General features: G+C 45.3%; 1 protein-coding gene across 1 annotated transcript in view; it reads left to right on the top strand.

Annotated features, from left to right (window-relative positions):
- Positions 1-3,694: 3,694 nt before the first annotated feature.
- REC8 (REC8 meiotic recombination protein) overlaps positions 3,695-26,625 on the top strand; it is a 76,284-nt gene continuing 53,353 nt past the window's right edge. The window contains exons 1-4 of the mRNA XM_077469592.1: positions 3,695-3,905; positions 9,831-9,899; positions 18,788-18,930; positions 21,382-21,457. Of these exons, the coding sequence (XP_077325718.1) occupies positions 3,850-3,905; positions 9,831-9,899; positions 18,788-18,930; positions 21,382-21,457 (344 nt within the window). The 5' untranslated portion in view covers positions 3,695-3,849. The remainder of the gene's footprint in view (positions 3,906-9,830; positions 9,900-18,787; positions 18,931-21,381; positions 21,458-26,625) is intronic.

The raw sequence follows: 26,625 nt of genomic DNA on the forward strand, positions 1-26,625 counted from the left end.
GGCTCTGATGGTGACATCTAATGTAAAGGGGGACTCTGATGGGGACATCTGATGTAAAGGAGTGATAGAGTTAACTTCAATCGAGCTCAAGGTTATCTGCTGCTGTTTCTAATTAAAAAGTGTGAATGTGCATGCTCTCTAGAAGTAAACACTCTGACACATGTTCAGCTTGGTTACCTCTACACTTCTGGTTTATTCCAGGGCGGTGCTAATGTGTTATACACAAAGATACGTCATTGTTATGTTAGTCTAATAGGTACATCTCATTGGTTGAAATACAAGACAAAATAAAGAAACTTAATGCTTGAAGCTTGGTTAAAGTTGATTCTGTCTTCACTTCTGCATTCTTCTAATGTGTGGGAAGCAGGGGGTAGCCACCATTTTAGTTCCAAAGCAAAACTAATCTGTATACTAATATGAGTAAGGAGTTGCATGGAAACATGTATACAGATAAGCAAATAGACATCTTCTGATTATTGGTATGTACATTACATTCCTCCACAGGAGGACTATGATGGGGACATCTAATGTAAAGGGGGACTATATGGTGACATCTAATGTAAAGGAGGACTCTGATGGGGACATCTGATGTAAAGGGGGACTCTGATGGGGACATCTAATGTAAAGGGGGGCTCTGATGGGGACATCTAATGTAAAGGAGGACTCTGATTGGGACCTCTAATGTAAAGAAGGACTCTGATGGGGACATCTAATGTAAATAAAGGACTCTGATGGGGCCATCTACTGTAAAGGGAGACTCTGATGGGGACATCTAATGTAAAGGGGGGCTCTGATGGGGACATCTAATGTAAAGGGGAGCTCTGATGGGGGACGCTGATGTAAAGGAGGACTCTGATGGTGACATTTAATGTAAGGGGGGACTCTGATGGGGACATCTAATGTAAAGGGGGACTCTGATGGGGAGATCTAATGTAAAGGAGGACTCTGATGGGGACATCTAATGTAAAGGAGGACTCTGATGGGGACATCTAATGTAAAGGGGGGGGGACTCTGATGGGGACATCTAATGTAAAGGGGGGCTCTGATGGGGACATCTAATGTAAAGGAGGACAGCTGATGAAAAGGAGGACTCTGATAGGGACATCTGATGTAAAGGGGCACTCTGATGGTGTCATCTAATGTAAAGGGGGGGCTCTGATGGGGACAGCTGATGTAAAGGAGGACTCTGATGGGGACATCGAATGTAAAAGGGGACATCTAATGTAAAAGGGGGGCTCTGATGGGGACATCTAATGTAAAGGAGGACTCTGATCGGGACATCTGATGTAAAGTGGGACTCTGGGACCTCTAATGTAAAGAAGGACTCTGATGGGGACATCTAATGTAAATAAAGGACTCTGATGGGGCCATCTAATGTAAAGGGAGACTCTGATGGAGACAACTGATGTAAAGGAGGACTCTGATGGGGACAGCTGATGTAAAGGGGGGCTCTGATGGGGAAATTTAATGTAAAGGGGGGCTCTGATGGGGACATCTAATGTAAAGGGGAGCTCTGATGGGGGACGCTGATGTAAAGGAGGACTCTGATGGGGACATTTAATGTAAAGTGGGGACTCTGATGGGGACATCTAATGTAAAGGAGGACAGCTGATGAAAAGGAGGACTCTGATGGGGACAACTGATGAAAAGGAGGACTCTGATGGGGACATCTGATGTAAAGGGGCACTCTGATGTTGACATCTAATGTAAAGGGGGGGCTCTGATGGTGACATCTAATGTAAAGGGGGACTCTGATGGAGACATGTGATATAAAGGAGGACTATATGGTGACATCTAATCTAAAGGGGGCACTGATGACGACAGCTGATGTAAAGGAGGACTCTGATGGCGACATCTGATGTAGAAGGGGACTCTGATGGGGACATCTAATGTAAAAGGGGCCTTATGGGCACATATAATGTAAAGGAGGACTCTGATGTGGACATCTAATGTAAAGGGGGGCTCTGATGGGGACAGCTGATGTAAAGGAGGACTCTGATGGGGACATCGAAAGTAAAAGAGGCCTTATGGGCACATATAATGTAAAGGAGGACTCTGATGGGGACATCTAATGTAAAGGGGGGCTCTGATGGGGACATCTAATGTAAATAAAGGACTCTGATGGGGCCATCTAATGTAAAGGGAGACTCTGATGGGGACATCTAATGTAAAGGGGGACTCTTATGGGGACAACTGATGTTAAGGAGGACTCTGATGGGGACAACGGATGTAAAGGAGGACTCTGATGGGGACAGCTGATGTAAAGGGGGGCTCTGATGGGGAAATCTAATGTAAAGGGGGGCTCTGATGGGGACATCTTATGTAAAGGATGACTCTGATGGGGACATCTAATGTAAAGGGGGACTCTGATGGTGACATTTAATGTAAAGGAGGACTCTGATGGTGACATTTAATGTAAAGGAGGACTCTGATGGTGACATTTAATGTAAAGGGGGACTCTGATGGGAACATCTAATGTAAAGGGGGACTCTGATGGGGAGATCTAATGTAAAGGAGGACTCTGATGGGGACATCTAATGTAAAGGGGGGACTCTGATGGGGACATCTAATGTAAAGGGGGACAGCTGATGAAAAGGAGGACTCTGATGGGGACATCTGATGTAAAGGGGCACTGATGTCAACAGCTGATGTAAAGGGGCACTGATGGCAACAGCTGATGTAAAGGAGGACTCTGATGGGGACTCTGATGGGGGCTCTGATGGTGACATCTAATGTAGAAGGGGGGCTCTGATGAGGACACCTTATGTTAAGTGGTTTTATTTTACTTACATGTGGATGTGATTGGCCTACTGTGATGGGCACAGTGAGGCTGCAATTGTTGGGCACAGTTTTATCTAGCAGTAATCATACATACCTGATAAATGTCTATTTATAGTCCTGCATTACGAACAGTTTAATTTTTCAGTTTGTGTGCGACCCCCCTCCCAAAATTCTGAGCACCAGCCGCCACTCGCTCACACCCTAATGCAATGGACTGCGCACGCCAATGCTTTACTCACGAATTTGATCGTATTTGGATCAATCAGATTGCATAGACACCATGGCTAATATCCAATTGTAATTTCCAATGATCAGTTGAAATCCATTTCCCTTTGTGTGGCATATCTGTCAAGTTGGCATCTATAGAGAAATTATCTCAATCAGGGGAGTTTGTTTGGCAAAGCCATTGATCGCTTATCAATCATTTAGGGGTTGGGTGGCTCTATACAACCACCCAAGCTCTGACTGACTAGTCTATAAAAGAGCCCCCTGAGTTTTGGGGAGACCCTTCTGGGGATTTTGGAAACAGATCTTACAAAGATGGCGTGCCCCTGTAAATCCGGGGCAGATATCAATGATACACTAAGCACTACACAGCTCCGCATATAGCAAGAACTCTTCAGTCAAGAATAAAAAAAAAAAAAACGCCAAGACTGCTTGTACCCGGGAACAGTGACAGGAGCACTTGGAAACTGGCCTCCTATTGGCTGATCGGAGATTCCGCTGTCTGATGTGGAGCCCTGGTACCCGACACTGCCCTTTCAATCATTGGTTGAAAGATATCATAGAAAAGATGCTGCCCGAGGAGGAGTCACCCGTTCTGCGTCCCTGATTGGCTGAAAGCTGGCAAATGAACGATGAGGGTTAAGACTGAATTGGAAAAGATGCGAAGAGTAAACTTTCTCCACACAGAAGACGGCGAGCGGATGACAAGGAGCTGTGACAGTCCGAGGACCCCTCAGATCATTCTACTACTGAATTCATTTCATTGTTAGATCCACTGATATACATCTATAGAATCAGAGCCAGGCACCTTCTCTATAGGCAGCAGCGATAGGATTGGGGACCATGTTTTATTTCCCTAATGTGCTTCAGCGACACACAGGCTGCTTCTCCACTGTATGGTATGTATGGCACCCAGCCTGAGGAGGTTTCATGTCTGTCTGTGCCTACTCTTCATTCCTCTCTCTCTCTCTCTCTCTCTCTCTCTCTCTCTCTCTCTCTCTATATATATATATAATTATACACACACCTATTGGTGATCACATTACTAATCCATCTCACATACCCTCTATACATTACTAGTCCTGGGGGTTATGTGACTGTACAAGTGTCAGATGATGGTACACTCACTGTATATCAGTCCACAAGTATGGCAGAAAGATGCGTTTCCCACTTACCACTCTGTCACTATTCAGATTTGTACAACAGAACATAAACCTACACAGGCTCCTATAGATCTTTATAGAGCTGCCATTGGTTTCACGTTGAAGGTGCTAGTCCCTGGGGTGTCATCCTGATCCTGGTGTCACTGCCTAGTTTTATGTCTGAAAAGTCTGTCTTCCCATTCTGCATTCAGGAAGGGATTGGGATGTAATGTCAGTACCAGGAAAAGACTAAGGTTTGAATTCAAGATCAAGGGATTGGGAAATGAAAGCAGATGTGAAGGTAGGATAAGGAACTACCTTATCCTACCTTCATATCCTGATGGCTTCTTCTAAGGAATATAAGGGAAGGGATCGGGATGTGATTGTAGGATAAGGAAGGGATTAGGATGTGAAGGCAGGATAAGGATGGGATCAGGATGTGATGGTAGGATAAGGAAGGGATCAGGATGTGAAGGCAGGATAAGGAAGGGATCAGGATGTGATGGTAGGATAAGGAAGGGATCGGGATGTGATTGTAGGATAAGGAAGGAATCGGGATGTGAAGACATGATAAGGAAGGGATCAGGATGTGAAAGTATGATAAGGAAGAGATCAGGATGTGAAGGCAGGATAAGGAAGGCATCAGGAGGTGAAGGCAGGATAAGGATGGGATCAGGATGTGAAAGTAGGATAAGGAAGGGATCAGGATGTGAAGGCAGGATAAGGAAGGGATCAGGATCTGAAAGTAGGATAAGGAAGGCATCAGGATGTGAAGGCAGGATAAGGATGGGATCAGGATCTGAAAGTAGGATAAGGAAGGCATCAGGGTGTGAAGACAGGATAAAGAAGGGATCAGGATGTGAAAGTAGGATAAGGAAGGGATCAGGATGTGAAGGCAGGATAAGGAAGGGATCAGGATCTGAAAGTAGGATAAGGAAGGCATCAGGATGTGAAGGCAGGATAAGGATGGGATCAGGATCTGAAGGCAGGATAAGGAAGGCATCAGGATGTGAAGACAGGATAAAGAAGGGATCAGGATGTAAAGGCAGGATAAGAATGGGATCAGGATGTGAAAGTATGATAAGGAAGGCATCAGGATTTGAAGGCAGGATAAGGATGGGATCAGGACTTGGAAGGAATCAGGATGTGAAATTATGTTCAAGAAGGGATTGTGATGTGAAGTCAGAATCAGGAGAGGGTTGGGATCAGGATGCAAGTTTAGGATAATGAAAGGGATCACAATGTATATTCAGGATCAAAAAGATGTGAAGTCAGGATCATGAAGGGATCAGGGTATGAAGTCCGAATGCAAAAAAGATCAGGATGCAAAGTCAAGATCAAGAAAAGATAAGGATGTGAAGTCAAGATCTAGAAGGGATCAGTATGTGAAGTTAGGCTCAAGAAGGGATCAAGATATGAAGTCAGGATCGTGAAGAGAGCAGAATGTGAAGTCAGGATCATGAAGAGATCAGAATCTGAAGTCAAGATCAATAAGAGATCAAGATGTCAATTCAGGATCCGGAAGGGACCAGGATGGCAAGTCAGGATCAGGAAAGGGTTGGGATACAATGTCAAGATCAATAAGGGATCAAGATGTCAATTTAGGATCAGGAAAGGATCAGGAGGTAAGTCAGAATCAAGAAGGGATCAGGATATGAAGTCAGGATCAAGACGGGATTAGGGTGTGACATCAAGATCAGGAAGGGATCAGGTTATGAGGCCAGGATCAGGAAAGGATCATGATATGAGGCTAGGATCAGGAAAGGATCAGGATATGAGGCCAGGATAAGGATATGAGGTCAAGATCAAGAAGGGATCAGGATATGAAGTCAGGATCAAGAAGGGATCAGGATATGAAGTCAGGATCAAGAAAATATCAGGATGAGAAGTCAAGATCATCAAGAAGGGATCAGAATGTGGAGACAGTATCAGAAAAGGCTCAGCATGTGAATTCAGGATCAGGAAATATTGGAATGTAAAGTTAGGATCAGGTAGGGATCAATATGTTAATCCAGGATCAGGAAGCCTTTAAAGGAGTATTTCACGGCACAAAATAGCTCCAAGTAGGGGTAACAATAGTGTACAATGCTGCTAAAACAGCTAATTTCAGGTTCTGAGTGGGTGACCCCTGAAAGGCATCAGCAATAGAAGACGTGGGCATGTGTTTTTCAGAAAGCCTTTTTAAACAAAATCATGGGCTAAATTTGAAAGCTGCTGTTGCTTAACACTTCTTCTGAAAATGCTAATTTCCTGGCTGTCATCCTGACCCTCTGGCTTGGATGCTTTGTGTCACTGACCTGGTACTAGTATGCAGGTATGTCTAAAGTGTATAGTAGGGAAATCCCTGGACCTGTGGATGTTCCCAGTTTCTTTCTTCCATAGTGCTGCCATTGTCGATACTGGAACCAGTGCTAACTCCACACATTTCCATTGGACACCATTGTTCACAAGCTCACAACACACTTTGGTGTCTGTTTATGAAGCAGTGAACAGCGATGATCCCGAGGATCGCGGCTGATCTCAGTCCATAAACAGTTTATGAAACAGAAATAATCGGGGGAGAAGTGTTTGAACATGTTCTCCCGCCGATGATCTCCGCACACTGAGAATCCTCATTGACTGACACAGTAACGGCCAGTTTACGAAGCTGCGATCTCAGCGCTTAACTGGCGATCTGTGTCAGAATTCACCCACCCAGATTCACCAGCTCAGAGGTGGAGAATCTGGGAGTGAAGAGGGAATCCCTGGGGATCTGAGGGGAAAAGAGGAAGATTTTTAACTTTCTTCTACCTCGTTCAGACCCCCCAACACTGTAACCATGCCCCCCTGTCATATTTATGTGTGTATATATATATATATATATATATATATATATATATATATATATATATATATAGTGTGCGTGTGTATATATATATATATATATATATATAAAATGTGTGTGTATATACATGTATATATAACGTGTGTGTATGTATACGTATATTGTAGGGGGACTCGTTATTTTATTAACATTAACATTAACCATGCCTTCATTAACCATGCCTCCGTGTACTGAGTGGTGATAAACAGACACCTGAGAGCGGCAGTAATGGGTTACTAAAATCCTGTGCATCTCAGTAATGCTGAGTCTTGGTGTGGCCCACACATGGACTAGTTCCTGCAAGCAGTGCACTTCACGCATGGCTTGTGACTTGTAGGCTATATAGGACTTCATATAGGGGCATAGGCGTGCACACAGGGTGTGCTGAGTGTGCCTGCACACACCCTAATCACCCCATGCACATTATCACTCTGTGTGCCACCGGGAAGATAGGAAAGATCTCCATCTTACCGGCTCTGCCAAAAGATAAATGCTTATGCACTTCTCTTTCCCTGTGCTGGCAGGGAGATCAATGTGCCGGGGCCATATATATGCAGATACACACACATGTGTTTTAGCTTTAGGGTGCACACCTTAACCACTTCCCGACCGGCGCATGCCGATGTACGTCGGCAGAATGGCATGGGCAGGCATATTGGCGTACAGGTAAGTCCAGTTTTAAATGCCGCCCTGCCATCGCGAGCGCGCCGCCGGCAGCGCACTTGTGTGCCGGTTGGGACCCCTGTGAGTCCGGTCGCGGGTCCCGCGGACTCGATCGCCGCAGGGATACCCCCGATCGTCTTACGGGGCGGCTGAACGAGGAGATGCCGTTGTAAACAGCATCTCCCCGTTCTACCTAGCAACAAGTGATGCTGATCTCTGCTCCATGTGGTTGAAGCAGAGATCAGTGTTCACTAAAACAAAGCCCAGCCCCCCACAGTTAGTAACACGCCCCTAGGAACACTTAAGCCCTACACTGCCACCCACTGGTTAGCCCCTTCACTGCCAGTGTCATTTACACAGCAATCACTGCATTTGTATAGCAGTGATTGCTGTATAAATGACAATGGTCCCAAAAATATGTCAAAAAAGTTCTGATGTGTCCGCCACAATGTCACAGTTACAATAAAAATCTCTGATCGCTGCCATTGCTATTAAAAAAAAAAAATTAATAAAAATGCTATAAAAATATTGTATTTTTTTCAAAATTGTCGCTCTATTTTTGTTTATAGCGCAAAAAATAAAAACCGCAGAGGTGATCAAATACCACCAAAAGAAAGCTCTATTTGTGGGAAAAAAAGACGCCAATTTGGGAGCCACGTCGCACGACCGTGCAATTGTCAGTTAAAGCGACACAGTGCCGAATCGCACAAAGGGGCTTGGTCCTTTGGCTGCAAATTGGTCCGGGGCTTAAGTGGTTAAAAGGCATTCACTTTGATGAGCATTTGGAGCACTCTTCGCTAATCATCAGTGTGTACACAAGCAGATCCATCCCTTTATCTGTAGAGAAAAGAGAATGCATATTTCTAATTAAATTATTATTCCCTTTCACCTGTCATAGAAGATGGAAAGCTCAGTGATGCCACCTGTCATTCCCATTGAGACATCTCCCTTTCTGTGACCAGCTATTTGCAGTGATTTTAGTTGGCTGTTGTATGTTCAACATGATCAAGTTCATAGCCTAATGCCGGGTACACACGATCGAATTGTCCGCGTACTTTGTCCAGCAAACAATCCGGCGGACTTTCTACCGAACGGACTTGGCCACACACGGACACATGGAAAGTCCGGCGATTGCTAGCGCGATGACGTACAGCACGTATGACGGGACTAGAAAAAGCTCAATAGCCAGTAGCCAATAGCTTCCTTTTCATACTTGCTTCTGAGCATGCGTCATTCTTAGTCCGCTGGACTAGCATACTCACGAACGTATTGTCCGCTGAAACCCAAGTCCGGCGGAAAGATTGGGCTGCAAAACTACTAAGTCCTCCGGACTTTACGCTGAAAAAGTCAGCTGAAGCCCACACACGATCAGATTATCCGGTGAAATGCAGTCCGGCGGGACTAAGTCGACAATTTGATCGTGTGTACGCAGCATTACTGATACAGAACAAAAATGTTATCAAAGCAATCATATAAAATAGCCCAAGCTATAAATATGGTCATTTCATCCAAATGTATTCTCCTAGATGATTTCATAAACCTCTTTGTAGTTAAAGAGTAAGGGGTCCCTGGTGTTTTCAGGCCTCATGACAGTCATAAGCTCTGCTATGGCTATTGTTACACCCTTGCCCTGCTGGCTGCTGTGCTCAGCTTGAATCAGAAAAGGATTACGAAGTCAGTGACTAATGGAATGTCAACAGATCTCACCACTAGAATAGCTGCAGTAGTAATATTATGCAGTGGGGTTTATTTTTTACTAATCCACTTTGCACTACAAGTGCTCTTGGAAGTAAAGTCGCTGTAGATCCGAGGGGGACATGCAAGGAAAATAAAAAACAGCATTTTAGCTTGCACATGATTGGATGATAAAATCAGCAGAGCTTCCATTCATTTCAGATCTACCCCTCAGATCTACAGCAACTGCAATTCTTCCAAGTGCACTTGTAGTGCAGATTGGATTGGCCTTTAGTAAATAACCCCCAATGTGTTTTTTTTTCTGCAACAGAATACACTCTATACTGTCTATAGCACTTATATTTCTGCCACATTTGTGTGAATATTCTGACTACATTTACACTCCTTTACTGTAATTCATGAAACTTTGTGCACATTCATTGAAATTACTATATAACTCAAACTAATGATGTGTCACTTAGGTTGGCCGCAACTAAAGGCACTAGGATTGTAAAGCGAGAATACCTGAAAGTAAATGTCATGAACACATGGTATGTATAATTCTATTATTGTGTAGTTAAACTGTCACATGTAAAGCTGGCCATACACCAGTAGAATTTCTTTAGAAAATTCTCTTTTTCGGGACATTCACAAAAGACACCTTTATGCATTTAGTATCCCATTCAAGTAGCAGGTCTGGACACAATTTTAAAGCTGAACCTTGGGAAAAGTAAAAAAAATCTCCCTTTCAGGAGAACTATGTCTAATGAACTGGGTAAAAAATGTTTACTTACCTTATGCTTTGCTGCTACAAGCTCCCCTGCACTCAGAAGGTGGGACTTGAGGACACCAAGGGACAATCCACTCCTGGAGCATAGGGGAGCACAGTTTACTGTCCTCTAGGTCAGGGGTCTCCAAACTATGGCCCTCAAGTTGTTAAAGAACTACAATTTCCCAACATGCTTAGTCATGTCTGTGAATGTCAGAGTTTTACAATGCCTCATGGGATGTGTAGTTCCACAACAGCTGGAGGGTCGTAGCTTGGAGATCCCTGGTCTGCACATAAAAAAACAGTTAAACCTTTGCAGTGGGAGCACAGCCCCTCTGCAAGGGAGTACTTTAACTTTTCCCAGAGTTGGACTAGGGACTAACAAACAAAATTGGTTGACTCAGGGCTTTTTCACACAGGCAGACCGATGATGTTCGCCTATCTGTTTTTTAGGCAGATGTAATCGACCATCCATTGCCCTCTATGCTGTGGCAGATGTACTGTAAATGAACATGTGTCTGTTTACACCTGCTGCCAATCGATCCGATCCTATCTGCTAAAAACAGACAGATAGTGGACCTGTTCGCCATCTGTTTGGCAGATCGGATCAGATGACAGTCGACTGTAAATGGACAGGTGGCCCATTTACATTCGGCTGGTGGCAGTGCTTGGTATCCTAAAGAAAAAGAGAAAGAAGGTGCAGAAATTACAAGAATTTGAATATATATATATATTTCTTGTCTTAAGGCAGGGATGCTCAACCTGTGGCCATCAGGGCACTCTGATGTGGCCCTCGACCTCAAGATAAGGAAGCAAACTTCTATTATATCCTGCGGGTTTTGTGCGCTTTCTGAAAACGCACCAAAACTCCCGAATGCAGAAGCTTTGGTGCGCTTTCAGAAAGTGAACCACACTCATAAGATATAGTAGAAGGGTGAACTGCAGCACATCAGTGTTAAAACCGCCTTAACGAGGGCTCAGGACAGTAAGGGTTTGTTTACATTTGTGGTTTGGGAGGTGGTAAAACCTCATAGTTGAGATGTGTGTTTACCACACACCCCCAACCACTGGTGTAGCATCAGAGGTCGCAATAGTGACCCTGCCCCATGCTCCAGGGGGCCTGTGCGGCCTCCCTGTCACATTCTGTTTTAAACTTGGACAGGAGGGATGGCATGTACAGGAACCGATCCTTTCCATTTTCTTCCTGAAACCGCTAAAAGCTGGCTTCTTCTCCTTTTCCTCCTGTCGGTATTTAGTGGCTGCAGGAGGAAAATGTTCATTTTGCTATTCAAAATTCTCATGTTTTTTTTGTGGCCCCCGCTCTCAAAAAATTGACCACCCATTTTAGGGTGTCTACACTCTGGATGAAGAAGCAATGGAGACACCTTTGGACAGCAGCATGGTTAAAGTAGGGAGAGGGTAGTGTTAAGGCCCATACACACGATTTGACTTTTTGACAACAAACATGAAAATGAGCTGTTTTAAGGCAACATCCGACCGTGTGTACGCTCCATCGGACAAACTTTTTCAGTTTTCACCGGACTTTTGTTGGCTGTGCAAACGGACAAACTTTTTGACAACATAAGTCTGATGGAGCAAAGTCCGATCGCGTGTACACAAAACCATCGGACTTTGTACAAAGTACAAACACACATGCTCAGAACCAATACAAAAGATCAGACAACAATACAGAAGTTGACCAAAGGGTGGCGCCGGAGTAATTGAACGTCCTCTTTTGAAGTGTCGTCAGTACGTTGAAACGTCACTACGTTCGTGTTTGTTGCCTAAAAAGTCAGATCGTGTGTATGCAATACAAATTTACGGCCAACGCCCTTTGTACAAAAGTCCATGGGAAAGTTTGTACCAAGTCCGATCGTGTGTATGAGGCTTTAGATGGACTAGCAAAATGTGATCGATTTGACTAACAAAATAGAACTCCAGCTAACACTTTTTAGGCAAATGCCTTTTCAAATAAAGTTTTTACCATTGTAAGCACCCCTGTCAGTATTAAATGGTTTGTCTTAACCCTCTAACTGCCTCTTTTGCTGGACATCTTGGTTTTTTGAAAAATGACAGACTCATTGGCCGGATCACCACATTTAGGAATTGATCAGCTGAAATATAATACATTTTTGTGTTTGGGTATAATACCTTTTTAAGGTTGAATAATGCTACAACTTTTCAAGTGATTCAGATTATTTTTAATAGAATACTGTCAAATTGCACATATTCAGAAATCTTGTTTTTTAAAAAAAAGAAAAGTTATGAAAGATAAATAGAGCTTGACCTGCCGATTACAGTAAATATTGAATGTTCAACCATTTAGGTTTCAACATTATGCACTTAATGCCCCACCCATTAGCACATATATAGTTAGGAGATCAATCATTCGGATATCACAAACTCATTATGGTGATGGGGCTTGGATGAATTCAGGGCATTTTCTGGTCTGCTGTACTGCTTATTATGAACTGTGGAAGCTGTGTATAGGCACTAGTGTCTAGAGCAGTGATGGCGAACCTTGGCATCCCATATGTTTTGAAACATTTCCCATGATGCTCATGCACTCTGCAATGTAGGTGAGCATCATGGGAAATGTTGTTCCAAAACATCTGGAGAGCCAAGGTTTGCCATCACTGGACAAAACCATCAGAAATCCAAACCCAATGTCAGGTACCTGCTCGGTGAGCCTGACGTGCAGAGGAAGGCCTCTCGTACAGCTCTGGCTCAGGGGCCATTGATAGTGAGACAATAACCACTAGAGCATGGTGAGGTAAGAGCGCATATAATCAGTCCAGTAGTCTGGGCAGATGGTAGTTGAGTTGAGGTATCTTGATATAGCGTGGTCATACCCAAAAGGGTCCCGACGCGCTTGGCGGAGTCCCAGAGGAAATCCAGGGACTAGGAGAAGCCAGCAACAGGAAAGCAGCATGAAAAATGGAACCAGAAAGTCTACGCAGGAAAGGCTTGTGTGAAGAGCCAAGTCTTCAATTTCCTGCAAAATACCAGGATGGTAGGGGCCTCCTGGAGCTCAGCAAGGAGGCTATTCCACAGCATGGCACCCTGGTGGGAGAAAGCTCGACCACCACGCCGGGTCTTCTTAGGCACAGAGATGTGGAGGAGGTCTCCTCTGCTCGATCTATGTGATTTGGCCAGAACTTGTTTGTGGAAGCGTGAACACAGGTAACTCGGAGCAAGCCTTCTCATGATTTTAAACATGATACAACCTGCTTTAAACAGAGTACAACGGTAAACCGGCAGCAAGTGCAAGGCACAAAGAATATGATCCCTCAAAGGGACGCCTATAAGTAACCTTGCTGCAGCATTCTGTATGATTTGAAGCCTCTGTACTATTTTCATTAGCAATCCCAGATATAATGAGTTGCAGTAGTCTAGGCAGCTGCCTATCGTGGCATAGATGACGGTTTTCTTGTCCGGAAGATCCAGGTATTTGAACAACACCCTCAGGAGTTTTAGCTGCTAGTGGCATGCACTGACCACCTTATTTACCTGAGGGACCAGGGTTAAACCTGAGTCTAAGACAGGGGCCATCATTAAAAAGAAAAGAAATGAACACCTTACCCTCTTGCTCACCAAATTAGCCGCTACTGAAGCGAAACACAAACATACCCCCCCACACAGCCCCTGGAGACTGAGTTGCTGACCCTTCGCATGCAGATAACTGAGACCCTCCAATACAAAGCGAAAGCGACAGTTCAATTCTCCAGATATATATCTTACGAAACAGGGGATAAATGCGTAAAGATGTTGGCCAAGTCGGTTAGGGCTATTAAATCGGCGTCATATATACCACAGGTCGTCAACTCGCAGGGCCAGAGGGTTTCTACCCCACAACAAATTTCTAAAGCCTTCGGCGATTTCAATGCAAGTTTATACAATCTACCGAGTCCCACCTGTAGCCAGTCCCAAATAGATGAGTATATCACAAACTCCCTGCTCCCCTCACTCCCGTCGGAGACACAAGAACTACTAGAGGAACCGATAACCCTAGAGGAGCTACAAGTAGCAGTCACCGCACTGAAGGCGGATAAGGCGCCTGGTCCAGACGGCTTTACGGCCCAGTATTATAAAACCCTCTTTCCCATATTGGGCCCGCGCCTGGTGTCATTTTTTAATGCGCTAGGCTCAGGCACCAACTTCCAGAGAGATACTCTGAGGGCACATATTTCCCTGATCCCTAAGGAAGGGAATGGACGGATAATTGATTGGAGGCGTAATAAAGCATCCAAACTCTGGGTGAAAATTGAGCAGTCCCAGGTCCACATACCCTTGAATGGCACGCTGTGGTGTTATAGGGACCTCCCGACATCCCTGAAGTTGCACCCCCTTATTGGTACGACGCTGAAACATAGTCACGGTGCTGCCTCCCGAGCCTCCCTTATCTCTAAAGTCTCCCCCCTGCTCCCAATCTTGGGCCACCCGGGCTTCGAACCGGGTCTACACTATGCTACTTATGCATCTCTTGTCGATTTCGGCCACGACCATGCTGCCAAATTTATAACTGATGGGAAGTTGCCCTCGTTGCCTGAACTCATCAACTCATCAGGAACATACCAACTCTCGTTCTGGAAAGCCTTACAGTTACACCACTTCCTCCAATCACTACCGCGACCCCGGGACTTCGCACACCAACTGACTCCATTTGAGACATTATGCTCGGCAACTGACCCGTTAGCTCACATACTTTCCCAGACGTATGCCCTGTTATCCACGCCAACAGACCCGCCACATCTACCCTGCCTAACCAAATGGGAGCAAGACCTCCACAGTAAATTCTCACCACCATAAATGCAACGTATTATCACCCTGGCCCTTAAATCCTCTCCCTGTATCAAAATACAGGAAACCAACTTCAAGATCCTTACCCGTTGGGACCTGACACCCTTCAGGTTGAGCAAGTGCTTTCCCTCGTCCTCGGATCGGTGCTGGCACTGTGATGAGGAAAAGGGTACCTTGCTCCATATTTTCTGGTCCTGCTCTAGATTGCGGGTGTTTTGGGAGGAGGTCCGTCGCATTTCCCAGAAATTCACGGACTACCCTGTCCCGGATGATGCCGCTTTCTTTTTACTTCATCTCTCAATAACCCCCATTAAAAAATATAGGAGATCACTTGTCTGCCACCTTCTTAATGCAGCTAAGGCAGTGGTTCCCCCCCGACCGTGGCGCATTGGCTACGAAAAGTAGAGGACCTAAGGAAAATGGAGGACCTAATCCTCACTGCACAACACAAACAGGAAGACTTTAAAAAGACATGGGACATGTGGTGTATGTTCATATTCTCCGCTGAAGGCCAACACTTATTGGGGTCCTGACCCTCCCCCGTCCCCTCTGTGGAGAGGACGACCGGAACCACCATCATGTCTATCCGTCTATTCTTTCTCTGTCTTTCTTCTGCCTTTCACCCCCCCCCCCTCTCTGTTCCCTTCCCTCCTAAATCCTCCCCCCTCCCCCCCCATACTCCTCTGGCAACTCTGAGTTTCCTCCCCTCATTTGGAGGGAGGGAGCACAGAGATTGAACCCCGCTCCAGTACCACTTGAATGAGCTTTAATACCCACTGTTTGTACTCCTTACAGAAGCAATGGCCTACTACACACCCGCCTAATTTACCATGACTTGTTCCTTGCTCTGTTCTGGTTGTTGTCATACTGTTATGGGTTTTCCTTTTTTTTCTCTCTCTTTTGTACCACACTGATCTCTGTACTCATAGCTCTGATTGTTTTACTGCCTGTACTGTGGGGCCTTGCCCTAACTGGAGATGAATAAAATTGTATATTTGAAAAAAAAAAACCTGAGTCTAAGACAAATCCCAAGTCACGAACCTGGGAGGCCGCCTCCGGAGGAGAACCAAAGGCGGAATATCTGGAGGAATAGCCAGATCACTGAAAATGATCACTTCAGTTTTTCCATCATTGAGTTTCAAAAAATTAGTGGACATCCATATGTTGATGGCCTCCAGACAGTTGGCAAGGGTGGCATCAGCCAGCTGGTTCCTAGGAATCCTCAGGTAAACCTGGGTGTCATCCGCATATACATGGTATTGGACGGCGTGGGCCTTTAGGAGGTCAGTAAGAGGCCTCATATAGATGTTGAATAGTAGAGGAGACAGGGCAGAACCCTGTGTCACTCCGCAGTCCAAGGTGGTGTTCTTAGAGTAAAAGGAGTCAGTCTTGACTCCCTGAACTCTGCCCTCTAAAAAAAGAGGCCACCCATGCCAAAGCTGACCCACTCATGCCCAAAACTGATCTCATCTGCTCCAGTAAAATTGTATGGTTTATGGTATCAAACGACAGATCCAAGAGAACCAGTGCTACTAAGTCACCTCTGTCCAGACTGTGAAGGACATCATCATAAACACAGATGAGGCTCGTCTCTGTTCCGTGGCCAGGTCAAAATCCGGACCGGAATTCGCCCAAAAGGTAGAAGGACTCAAGATAAGCCTGTAGCTAGATAACCACCAAGCACTCCATCAACCTTTGCCACAAAAGGCAAGTTGGAAATCAGCCTATAGTGTCCCAGGATGGCAGGGTCCAAGGTCGGCTTCTTCAGCAGGGCCAAGACCACGGCCCGCTTCAGAACACCCGGGGCGGTGCCTGTCCTGAAGCAGCAGTTAACTATCTCCCCAATAAGGGGGCAAGAAGAACAGTGGTTTCTTTAAAAAAAAAACGTCAGGACAGACATCCAGGGGGGAGGAAGATGGTCTCAAAGAGACAATTACCTCAAGCACCTGTTCAGCAGTTACCGGTTGGAAACAGGACAGTCCAGGGTCCATCACTTTTTGGCAGATGTCATCCTGCACAATCTCTGGCCTGATGACATTGTCTCTAATGGTCTTAACCTTAGAGACAAAGAAGTCGGCAAGCTTCTGGCACAAATTCCGTGACTCCTCTGGACAGCCCTCAAATTTTCCATTCGCCTACTCGCATTTTGCGAACGGTAATTGTTTCTGGCAAGGAGCTGGGCTGCCAGGGAGTGGGGACTGAGTATGGGGGACAGAACGCCAGTACAATTCTGGGACGGGTTCTGTCTATCACAGTATCTATCACAGGCGTGGGGTCAGGAGGGCGGGGTGTGTGTAATCACGAGCGGAGGCAGTTGTAATGTAAACTGTAACAGCAGGCTATCGCTCTGTGATCCGGCGGCTTTCCTCTTCCCTGTGATGAGCCTCTGCACAGGTGAGCTGAGGCTGCAATGGTGTCACAGATGAGTTGAGGCTGCAATGGTGTCACAGAGCAGTTGAGGCTGCAATGGTGGGCACAGGTGAGGTGAGCTGAGGCTGCAGTGGTGGGCACAGTGAGTTGAGGCTGCAATGGTGGGCACAGTGAGCTGAGGCTGCAATGGTGGGCACAGTGAGCTGAGGCTGCAATGGTGGGCACAGCGAGCTGAGACTGCAATGGTGGGAACAGCGAGCTGAGGCTGCAATGATAGGCACAGTGAGCTGAGACTGCAATGGTGGGCACAGTGAGCTGAGGCTGCAATTGTGGGCACTGATAAAGTTGTTAATATTTATTTTTGGAATTTAATTCTGCATAGAACATTTAAGTGTAATTTCATGAGATAATTTATGAGGGCGTGTATAGGGGCAGAATTAGGGGCGGGGAAAGGTAGGGGTTGGGTGGGGCAACTAGTGGTAGCGAGTAACCCTTGAGGCCTGGCTAGTAGTTCAGGACTTGAAATTTTGAGCCCTGCCTTAGGAGCAGAGCTGGTAGCTTCTGGGTGGGTTAACGCAGAAGAGATTAATCTTGGTAGCCGGTAAGTCACTGGAAGGTAGCTAGGAGCAACTGACAACAGGCAGATGAGGCTGCAGGCAGATGAAGCAGCTGGATGCAGGCAGACTGTCTCAGGGCTTGGCTGGTGACAGACTGTGGATGGATAGCAGGAGTCTGAATATGATGAGCTGGACTGAATGAGCTGTAGCAGAATGAAGAGCTGGATGCAGTGTCAGATACAGGCGAGTGGGCAGATCAGGCATAGACAGCACACAGCAGGATAGTCAGGTCACAAGCAATGTTGGCAACAGAGGGTGGATCAAACAGGAGCAGCAGGAAGAGGCAGAACCGGGGACACGCCAGAGGTCAGGGCAGGTAGCAGACAGGGATAGTCAGGAGCAAGCTCAAGATCAGAGGTCAAACACAGGAATCAGGAACACAATCAGGGAACGCTATAGACCAAACAACAATTAGCCAGTGCAGAAGCTCCATTTAAATAGGCCGTTTGGCACCAGTATTGGTGACAGGTGTACATCTGTTTGGTCCGTTCTCGGCCAGCGCATGGGAATATGTGTGGGCCTCGCAATTGCATGTACACTACAGTGGAGCCTTTCCTGACACCCAATATAAAAAGAAGGTAGGATGGGGGACAGGGTGACAGAGGGCCACCAAGATTATATATGGTTCAAGAAAATATTTAATCACACAATAGTGTAGTAGTATAAAATCTAATCTCACTAATGCTGTTTCAGGTGAAGGTTTTTTTTAATATGGGCAACTGTAATAACATATATATATATATATATATATATATATATATATATATATATATTTATACATAGATAATATTGAATAACACATCTTACACAAGGACGTATTTGCGAGTGTATATTTTGCAGTAAGCCTGGCCTTCATTTAAAATCATGCTCTTTGCACTTTCAGCCGAAAGATTATGCAGTACATTCTGCAGCAGGTCCCTCCACCGTACCATGGCTGTCCCATCCCACGTCTGTCACTGTATCTATCAGCACAACTCAGCTATGGAGTAGTTTGTGTCTACCACCGCCAATGTGACATCCTTATAGGTAAATATACATTGCAATGTGTACATAACAAACAAAGGAAGAATTAGCTGTTTGTAGAAGGAGGTATTATTTATGTTCGTCACAATTCATGTTTTTCTTTTCAGCCACTAAATTGAAAACGTGGAAGTTTAATTATTCTTTTTTGCACACCAGAAAGTGCTAGAATAATGTGGAGAATGCAATAATCCATAACAAAAAACAACCGATTTATTAGTCACATCATTTAGGTGACTTAATGCTGTGGGTGCTACACTTTGTAGATCATCACTGCTCCTTACACTGATTTATAGAACAAGTCTGTATAAGTTATTGTCGTTTGCTACATATAACAGGGTTAACGTACCTTTATTTTAATTTTTTTAATGTGTACATAGAAAGCTGCTTAAAGCAGAACTTCACTTAAAAAGGGAGGTTCCCACTTTTACTTCCCCTCCTCTACCATATTTGGAAGTTTGCTTTCTTTTCAGGGAGAGGATACCTAGTTTTGACAAGTACCCACTCCCCCATTCGCCTAGGCAAGCCAAGCGGAAGTTTGCCTCCCCTCCCTACCTGTAACCTCCTGGGACACATCACAGGTCCCAGGAGGCTGCGGGTCCATTCAGGAAAAGTGGAGCACGACTCACACATGTGCAGTGGGGACCTGGCTGTGAGGCAGTAGGAAGTCACAGCCGGCTTCCCACATTCAAGATGGCGGTGCCGGGGACCTGAAGACTGGCAAAGAACAAGCCCGGGTGATGACAGCACTGGATCCCTAGGCTGGTGAGTACCTGTTTATTAAAATCAGCAGCTACAGTTCCTCCTTGAGCTAATTTTAATAAACATGGACCCTCGAATGTACAAGCATGTACAATAAGTGCGATTAACAGGCACGGATCTAGCCTTTTTGAGCTGGGTGCAGTAGAAAAAAAGTCACAAAAAAGTGGCATAATGTCATCACGGTGTCTGAGTCAATATCCAGGAAACACAAGTATGTGTTAGGCCCCCTTTATAGCACGAATCCTCATCAGAGTCCACCTTTACATCAGGGTCCCACCAGAGTAAAGCCTAGTACACACAAGCTGAATGTCGGGCGGCATCATCCGGTTTAAAAGAGAGCGCTGACTGGGTGACAATTGGCAGACCCGTTTCTGTCATGCCTCAGCAACAGAAGCCAGACCAGCTGCAGTACACACGAGCCGAATGTCGGGCGGCATCAGCCAGTTTAATAGAAATCGGCCGACGTTCGGCCCATGTATACTGCAGCTGATCCGGCTTCTGTTAATGGGGCATGACAGAAAAAGGTCTACCGATTGTCTCCCAGTCAGCTCTCTCAGCCAATGGCTGAGAGCGCTGACGGAGTGTTCTGGCAGGGGGCCCTCCCCCTCTTACATCCGGTGTCCCCATCAGAGTCCCTCTTTACATCTGGTGTCCCCATCAGAATCTTTTCCTAAGGTGTCCCCATCAGAGTGCCCCCTTACATCAGGTGTGCCCATCAGAATCTTCTCTTACATCAGGTGTCTCCATGATAGTGCCCCCTTACATCAGGTGTCCCCAGAGTCCCTCCTTACATCAGGTGTGTCCATCAGAATCTTCTCTTACATCAGGTGTCCCCATCAGAGTGCCCCCTTACATCAGGTGTCCCCAGAGTCCCTCCTTACATCAGGTGTCCCCATCAGATGGTTCTCTTACATCGTGCACCCCCCTAGAACTGTGCTATGAGATTGATAGTTAACATCATGTAAATTCAAGGTTCAGACCCAGCCCTAAACCTTGAAGACAGGAAAAGATGTATTAAAAGACAAACTACACGCGTAAATATTTTGATGTTCATGTGGTAGATTTTAACTGGTGGCCATTCAGTGAGGAATAAAAAAAGTAGTCACCAGGAATATTCCAGAGCACTTGGTTCACTCCTTGTCCCTTTATTTGTCATGGTTTTCCTATACATACATATCATAGAATATCATTACTCATGTCCCCTAACACAACTGTAGATTGTATAGATTGTAGTCCATTCTCAAACTGGCCATATAATACTAATGATTTTGGAGGAATTGTGTTGAAATATCTTTACACATCTAGGAGAACTTTGTAATCAGGAGTTACTGTTGCACTTAGATTAACTGTGGTTATAGGATAATGTATATGGAGATGGAGTGTGTGTGTGTGTGTGTGTGTGTGTGTGTGTGTGTGTGTGTGTGTGTGTGTGTGTGTGTGTGTGTGTGTGTGTGTGTGTGTGTAATTTAGATGTCCACGCATATTATTTTGTGACTTGCTGACACAGAAGTTAAGCAATCCACTTTAGCACTGCCCCAAAGGTTTTGGCAGGAATAGTGTCCTTTATGAAGGTAACTGTAATTGGCTTGATGTTTGACTTTTCCTGAGTGATCAGAAGCCCCTAAGTATTATACAAATATTCTTCCAATTTTTGCTTTGCCTTTACGCCTGCTCTAACATCTCCCAATTTTTCAGAGGAAATGAAGGTTACCCTGGAACGCCTGTACAAAGCTGAGAAACAGCTGAAAATTGATTTTCTGCAACCGGATCAGTACGTATTTCTCGCAGTGCATATTTTCCTGTTTGCACTGGTAGTTGATGTTTCATCTTCTCACATTTATTTACAATAGTACAGCATGAATATAGTCAATATACAGGCTTGTAATACTATCTGGACAAACAAGTTTCAATCTATCAGTACAAAAGGGAGGACTTTTCCCTATTTGCTTTATATATTGACCTGTCCAGTCTGGGGACAAAGCAAATGTTTATTGTGAATAACACAGAAAGACAAATATTTTTGCTCACATATTAGTACATAGAGCTGAGCTATAATTCATAGACCAAGAAGGTTCCCAGAAGAAACTTAGCCCAATACATTTTCAGACTTAACACAGCAGAAAGCAAAATGGTGTGCAAAGTGAAGTAACTTAGAACAACTCATTTGACCTCAGTTTACTTAAAGGAAAACAATTCATTTTTAAGGCAACCTTGTCAGCTTTATAAAAGAGAAAAAAGAAAAGGAAATCTGAACCAAAGGCCCCTGCAACTCACAAGCTTTTATACTCACCTGTTCAGAAGCCCTTGTTGCCCACCATCCCTCAATTCTAACGCTGCGGCCTCTGTAGGACACTTTGGTCTTTGACACTTCTGGGAATGTCAAATTCCTTAGTCCTCTGCAATGTGTTGTGATTCTATAATTTGACCCCTACATCTTTGCTAAGTGATAAAGGGTTTAGGGGATGGATTCACAGAGTGTCAGAGGGGGAACAGGTATCTCACACACACCTGAAACTGTTGAATGGTGATGAATCTTACAGAGGCTGCAACGATGAAACAGAGCAAGGTAAGAGACATAGGCCACCAGCAGGGCTGCCTTTAGAAATCACAGGGCTTTCTCTTTAGCCTTACATTGAAGATAAATAAACAGGACATGCTCACCAGCCCCTTACCCCACTCTCCAATCATCTGTCTGCCTGCTGGCGGGTCACATGGGGGAATCAGATGTGGGCAGTCCAGGAGGATTGGTGAGCGAGACTGGAGGACAATTACAGAACAATGCACTGTGTCTCTCTTTCCAGCAGCTGAGTTCATTGCTCTGTAATTGTCCTACCATCCCGATCCCCCTACAGGAGGCCCAGTGGTACCCTAGCTATCAGGGGCCCTGGCCACCAGAGAGAGAGGTGACTATAAGACCCCTTTCACACCAGGGCATTTTGCAGGCGCTATAGCGTTAGAAATAGCGCCTGCAAAACGCCCTAAAGAAGCTGCACCATTGTGTGTAGTGTGAAAGCCCCGAGGGCTTTCACACTACAGCGGTGCGCTGGCAGGACGTCAGAAAAAAGTCCTGCCAGCAGCTTCTTTGGAGCGGTGAAGGAGCGGTGTGTTTACCGCTCCTCCACCGCTGCTGCCCATTGAAATAAATGGGGCAGCGCTGTAATGCCGCCGGCAAAACGCCGCAAATCCGGCGGTAAAACGCCACTAAAAATAGCGGCGTTTTACCGCCGACGCAAGTTGCGGTGTGGTGTGAAAGGGGTCTTAAAGCTCTCCTATTGAATAGACCTTTGATCCATATGTTTTAGAGAGTCACGGAGAGATGTGTATTACTCAGGGCCCAGGAAGAAGAGAGTGTGGAGCGGAGCTCCTGTCTCCTTTATAGTGTCTCCCAGAATTCTCCTTGAATGGTAGCAAGGATCCCCGGGATGTGTAGTCCCAATGTATGATTATGCAATGGAATTGCCGATCAGAGAGACTGTGTTTAATACCAGAACAGTCCATTATGAATACCTGGTAATGCCTTTTGGCCTTTGCCACGCCCCAGAAGTTTTCCAGAAATTTATTAACGATGTCCTCCGAGATTTGTTGCAATTGTGTGTGGTGGTTTATCTCGATGATATCCTTATATTTTCCAAGTCCGAGTTTCCGAGCCACCACACAGATGTCTGTCGTGTACTTCAGAAACGAAGGGAGAACAATCTCTATTGTAAACTGGAGAAGTGCGAGTTTCATCGTGAACAGGTTACATTCCTGGGCTATGTAATTTCCACTGCTGGTTTTTCGATGGACCCAGAGAGACTGTCAGCAGTCCTACAGTGGCCTCGACCCGTGGGTTTACGTCCTTTGTAGCGTTTCATAGGCTTTGCCAACTACTATCGGAAGTTTATTCGTAACTTCTCGTCTCTGGTCAAGCCTCTGACTGATATGACCAGAAAGGACGGTAACCCACAGAGTTGGTCTCCAGAGTCCATTAAGGCCTTTGAGACTTTCAAGGCTGCCTTTGTTTCTGCTCCTGTGTTGGCACATCCTGATCCTACGTTGCCTTTTATCCTAGAAGTTGATGCTTCTGAGACTGGAGTTGGCGCCCTTCTGTCTCAACATCCTAACTCTGAGAGCGCTATGCATCCGTGTGGTTACTTTTCCAAGAAATTGTCACCTGCTGAATGCAATTATGAGATTGGTGACAGAGAGCTGTTGGCGATAATTTTAGCCCTGAAAGAATGGAGACGTCTCCTTAAAGGTACCACTGTGCCCGTTCTTATTCTTACTGACCATAAGAATCTTACATTCTTGTCTGAGGCTAAGCGACTCTCTCCCAGAAGGGCGCGATGGGCTCTTTTCTTGTCGAGCTTTAATTACATTGTCTCATTCTTACCCGGTACTAAGAATGTAAGGGGCTGATGCCTTGTCACAACAATTTTCCTCCACTTCCAAGTCGGAGTCGGTTCCGGTTCCTATGATTCCTCCTGATCGTATCTTGGCTACGGTTCGCACCAGTCTTACTTCTCCTTTGGGTGACAAAATTCTTGCTGCTCAGGTCCATGCTCCTCCTGATAAACCTTGTGACTGCTGCTTTGTCCCAGAGAGTCTCCGTACTGCAGTGCTCCAGACTTACCATTCTCCCAAGGCAGCTGGCCATCCTGGGAAGAATCAACTCATTTGGGCCATCTCCCAACAATTCTGGTGGCCTAGTCTACGGGCTGATGTTCCAGTGGGCCTCCTACAACCCATACCCAATGGAGAGAGGCCCTGGACTCACCTGTCTATGGATTTCATTGTGGAATTGCCCAACTCCCAAGGCAACACTGTTATCCTTATGGTGGTTGACCGGTTCTCAAAGATGTGTCATTGTATTCCACTTAAGAAGTTGCCCACCTCTAAGGAACTGGCTTCCATTTTTGCTCAGGAGATCTTTCGCTTACATGGGCTACCCAAGGTGATTGTCTCGGATAGGGGCAGTCAGTTTGTCTCCCGGTTCTGGCGAGCCTTTTGTGCACAGTTGGGAATCCAGCTTGCGTTCTCTTCTGCGTATCACCCGCAGTCTAATGAGGCCGCAGAACGAGCCAATCAGTCCTTGGAGAAATTCCTACGTTGCTATATTTCTGACCATCATAACAACTGGTCTGACCTATTACCTTGGGCAGAGTTTGCTCACAACAGTGCCTTGAATTCTGCCTCCCGATTGTCTCCATTTATGGAGAATTATGGTTTCCAACCTTCCATGTTGCCTGACTCGTTTGTTCCGCAGAGTATTCCTGCATTAGAGGAGCATCTCCGTGGTCTTCGTTCCACTTGGTTACTAGACATGTGCATTCGTTTTCGTCCGAATGCATTTTCGTCCGAATTTCAGCTATTTTCGTTTTCGTTTTGACAAACGATAACGAAAGCACAAAATCCGAAAAACGAAAGATCCGACATAAATAAATGCTTTATTTTCGTTTTCATTGTTACAACAGTTCTATATAGAATAGGAGATTCGACATGACTCTGACGATAACAATCTGTCTATAGAACCTGTGGTCGAATGTGCCTAACCTTACCTCTATTAGTCCAAGATTATATAGAGAAAATATTCGACAGAGAAAAAAGATTTGACAGAGAGAAAAGATTCTGCAAGTTACTGTCCTAAAAAGTGTTTGGGGACCCGGGTCCTGCCCCAGGGGACATGTATCAATGCAAAAAAAAGTTTTAAAAACGGCCGTTTTTTCGGGAGCAGTGATTTTAATAATGATTAAAGTGAAACAATAAAAGTGTAATATTCCTTTAAATTTTGTAGGGGGGGGTTGTCTATAGTATGCCTGTGAAGGGGCGCATGTTTCCCGTGCTTAGAACTGTCCCTGCACAAAGTGTCATTTATGCAGGAAAAAAAGTCCTTTAAAATCACTCGCAGCTATTTTTAATTGTCGGCTCCCGTAATACAGAGAACACTCATTAAGAGTATAGCCCTTGGGGGAAGTCCGGGTCCCGATGGATACTCTATTCTGTACTATAAAAAGTTTCAGGAGTATCTAGCCCCTAAGCTCTGCGAATATTTTAATGCAGTGGGAATCGGGGAGAGCTTCCGTGAGGAGGCTCTTCTCGCCCATATTACTTTATTATCGAAAGAGGGTAAGGATCCAGCAGCTCAGGAAAGCTACCGCCCTATTTCGTTATTAAACACCGATATAAAGATCTTTGCAAAAATCTTAGCAGATAGACTGAAATTACTCCTACCGAAATGGCTACATACAGATCAGGTTGGGTTTGTCCAAGGACGGGAGGGGAGAGACAATGCCCTGAAGTCTATATTCCTGATCCAGGAAGCCACCAGGACGGGTATCCCGACAGTGCTCATGTCGGTAGACACCGAAAAGGCTTTCGATAGAGTGGATTGGGAGTTTATATATGAGACATTGAAGCATTTGGGGTTAGGGGAGAAGATGATGGGAAGGATCAGGTCATTATATACCCACCCGACGGCAAGAATTAGAGTAAATGGCTCCCTGTCTCGCCCCGTGGAATTATTCAACGGGACGAGGCAGGGATGCCCACTCTCTCCACTCCTGTTTGTAATCACTTTGGAACCCCTCCTGGTGGCAATCCGGAGGAATCCGGACATTCAGGGCATTCGGGCGGGAGAGAGAGAATACAAAGCATCTGCATACGCAGATGATGTATTACTGTATATAACCCACCCAAGAACAACTATCCCGACACTCCTCAAGGAATTGGAGCAGTATGGGAGATTGTCGAATTTTTAAATAAATATGTCAAAGTCAGAGATCTTGAATCTGAATTTAACAGAAGTAGAACAGAGAGCCATCACAGCCCATCTGCCGCTAAAGTGGTGTAAGAGTGAGCTGAGTTATTTGGGCATAAAATTGACAGCCCAAATGACCAACCTGTACAAAGCTAATTATATGCCTCTTCTCAATAAAATTAAAGACAAGCTGAACAGTATGC

This window comes from Lithobates pipiens, unplaced genomic scaffold, assembly GCF_037356315.1.
Source record: "Lithobates pipiens isolate NorthernLeopardFrog02 unplaced genomic scaffold, aLitPip1_a1.2 Scaffold_11, whole genome shotgun sequence".
Taxonomy (NCBI): Eukaryota; Metazoa; Chordata; class Amphibia; order Anura; family Ranidae; genus Lithobates; species Lithobates pipiens.